General features: G+C 38.5%; 1 protein-coding gene across 1 annotated transcript in view; it reads right to left on the bottom strand.

The window, feature by feature from the left end:
• Ptn (pleiotrophin) overlaps positions 1–1,003 on the bottom strand; it is a 43,602-nt gene extending 42,599 nt beyond the window's left edge. Inside the window, exon 1 of the mRNA XM_023712767.1 lies at positions 895–1,003. Coding sequence (XP_023568535.1) covers positions 895–1,003 — 109 coding nt within the window. The remainder of the gene's footprint in view (positions 1–894) is intronic.
• Between the last annotated feature and the right edge of the window lie 6 nt (positions 1,004–1,009).

Here is a 1,009-nt window from a genome sequence, read left to right as displayed (position 1 = left end):
GCTATACACCTGGGCATAATATCTGCCCCACAATATCCTACAATTAGAGGCAAGTCATGAAAAGTAAACAAGCTTGTTCTTTCTGCGACATGTGTTTCTACCTTATATTGGGTCTTCATCTTTAATTATACTAAAGCAACAAATGGGCATTTTGCATAGACATTTCCTACAATAGAATAAAAATGCTGGATTTTTACCAGGTAAGAACTATAGTTCAATTTCCCCCTTGTCCAGACTACAGCCCTATTTCCCAATTCTCTGGTCTCTCTTTTCATCCTTTCGGTCTGTACTCCTCCGAAACTGAGCATCCAGATTGTGTCAAATCTCCCTGTCTGACAGGCACCCCTTCTACACTGGCCCGTCTCTCCTCTATCCAATCTATATATCTCTAGCCAGGAAGAAGTATTTGTAGTTCTTCAAACCTAGGAAAGTCATTTTAAGCAACTTGTCCTTGCTCTTGCTGTCTTGTGTAATCAGTTCTTTTCCAGTTCCTAAAACCAGCCCTATTTTGTCTCCTTGGAAGATTTAGCTCTAAAGTTTTCAACTTCACCTTCAATGAAGTCTTTCCCAAGGCAATCAGACCTTCTTTGAGGTACAACACACCTCCATGCCCATGGCTCAGGTTTTCTGTATGATTACTGAGAGCATAAGTGGCATTTTATTGACCCCACACACTGCAATATGTAGAGCTGAAAAGAGAATGGCATGAGTTCTCTGAAATATTAGATTTGGTAACCTTCACATCTCCAAATCCCTTAAATTTCTCTTTTTTTCCTAACCAAAACAAGCAGTTGACTGTTTTACTATTATCTCTTTCTTAACAACTGTACTTAAAATAAAATTAAACAGAACAAAATGAAACAAAATCACATATTAGAATTGAGATACACAAACCATAGAGAATACCAAAATTGTCCCGGGATTCAGGTACTGAAAGAGAACTAAATATCTTCACCAGTTCATGGGCATGAACTGGGGTCCACACCAGAGCCAAGTAATACATTTTCAT

The sequence above is a fragment of the Octodon degus genome, unplaced genomic scaffold (genome assembly GCF_000260255.1).
Source record: "Octodon degus isolate 3935 unplaced genomic scaffold, OctDeg1.0 scaffold00027, whole genome shotgun sequence".
NCBI lineage: Eukaryota > Metazoa > Chordata > Mammalia > Rodentia > Octodontidae > Octodon > Octodon degus.
This window is presented reverse-complemented; position numbering and strand designations above follow the sequence as displayed.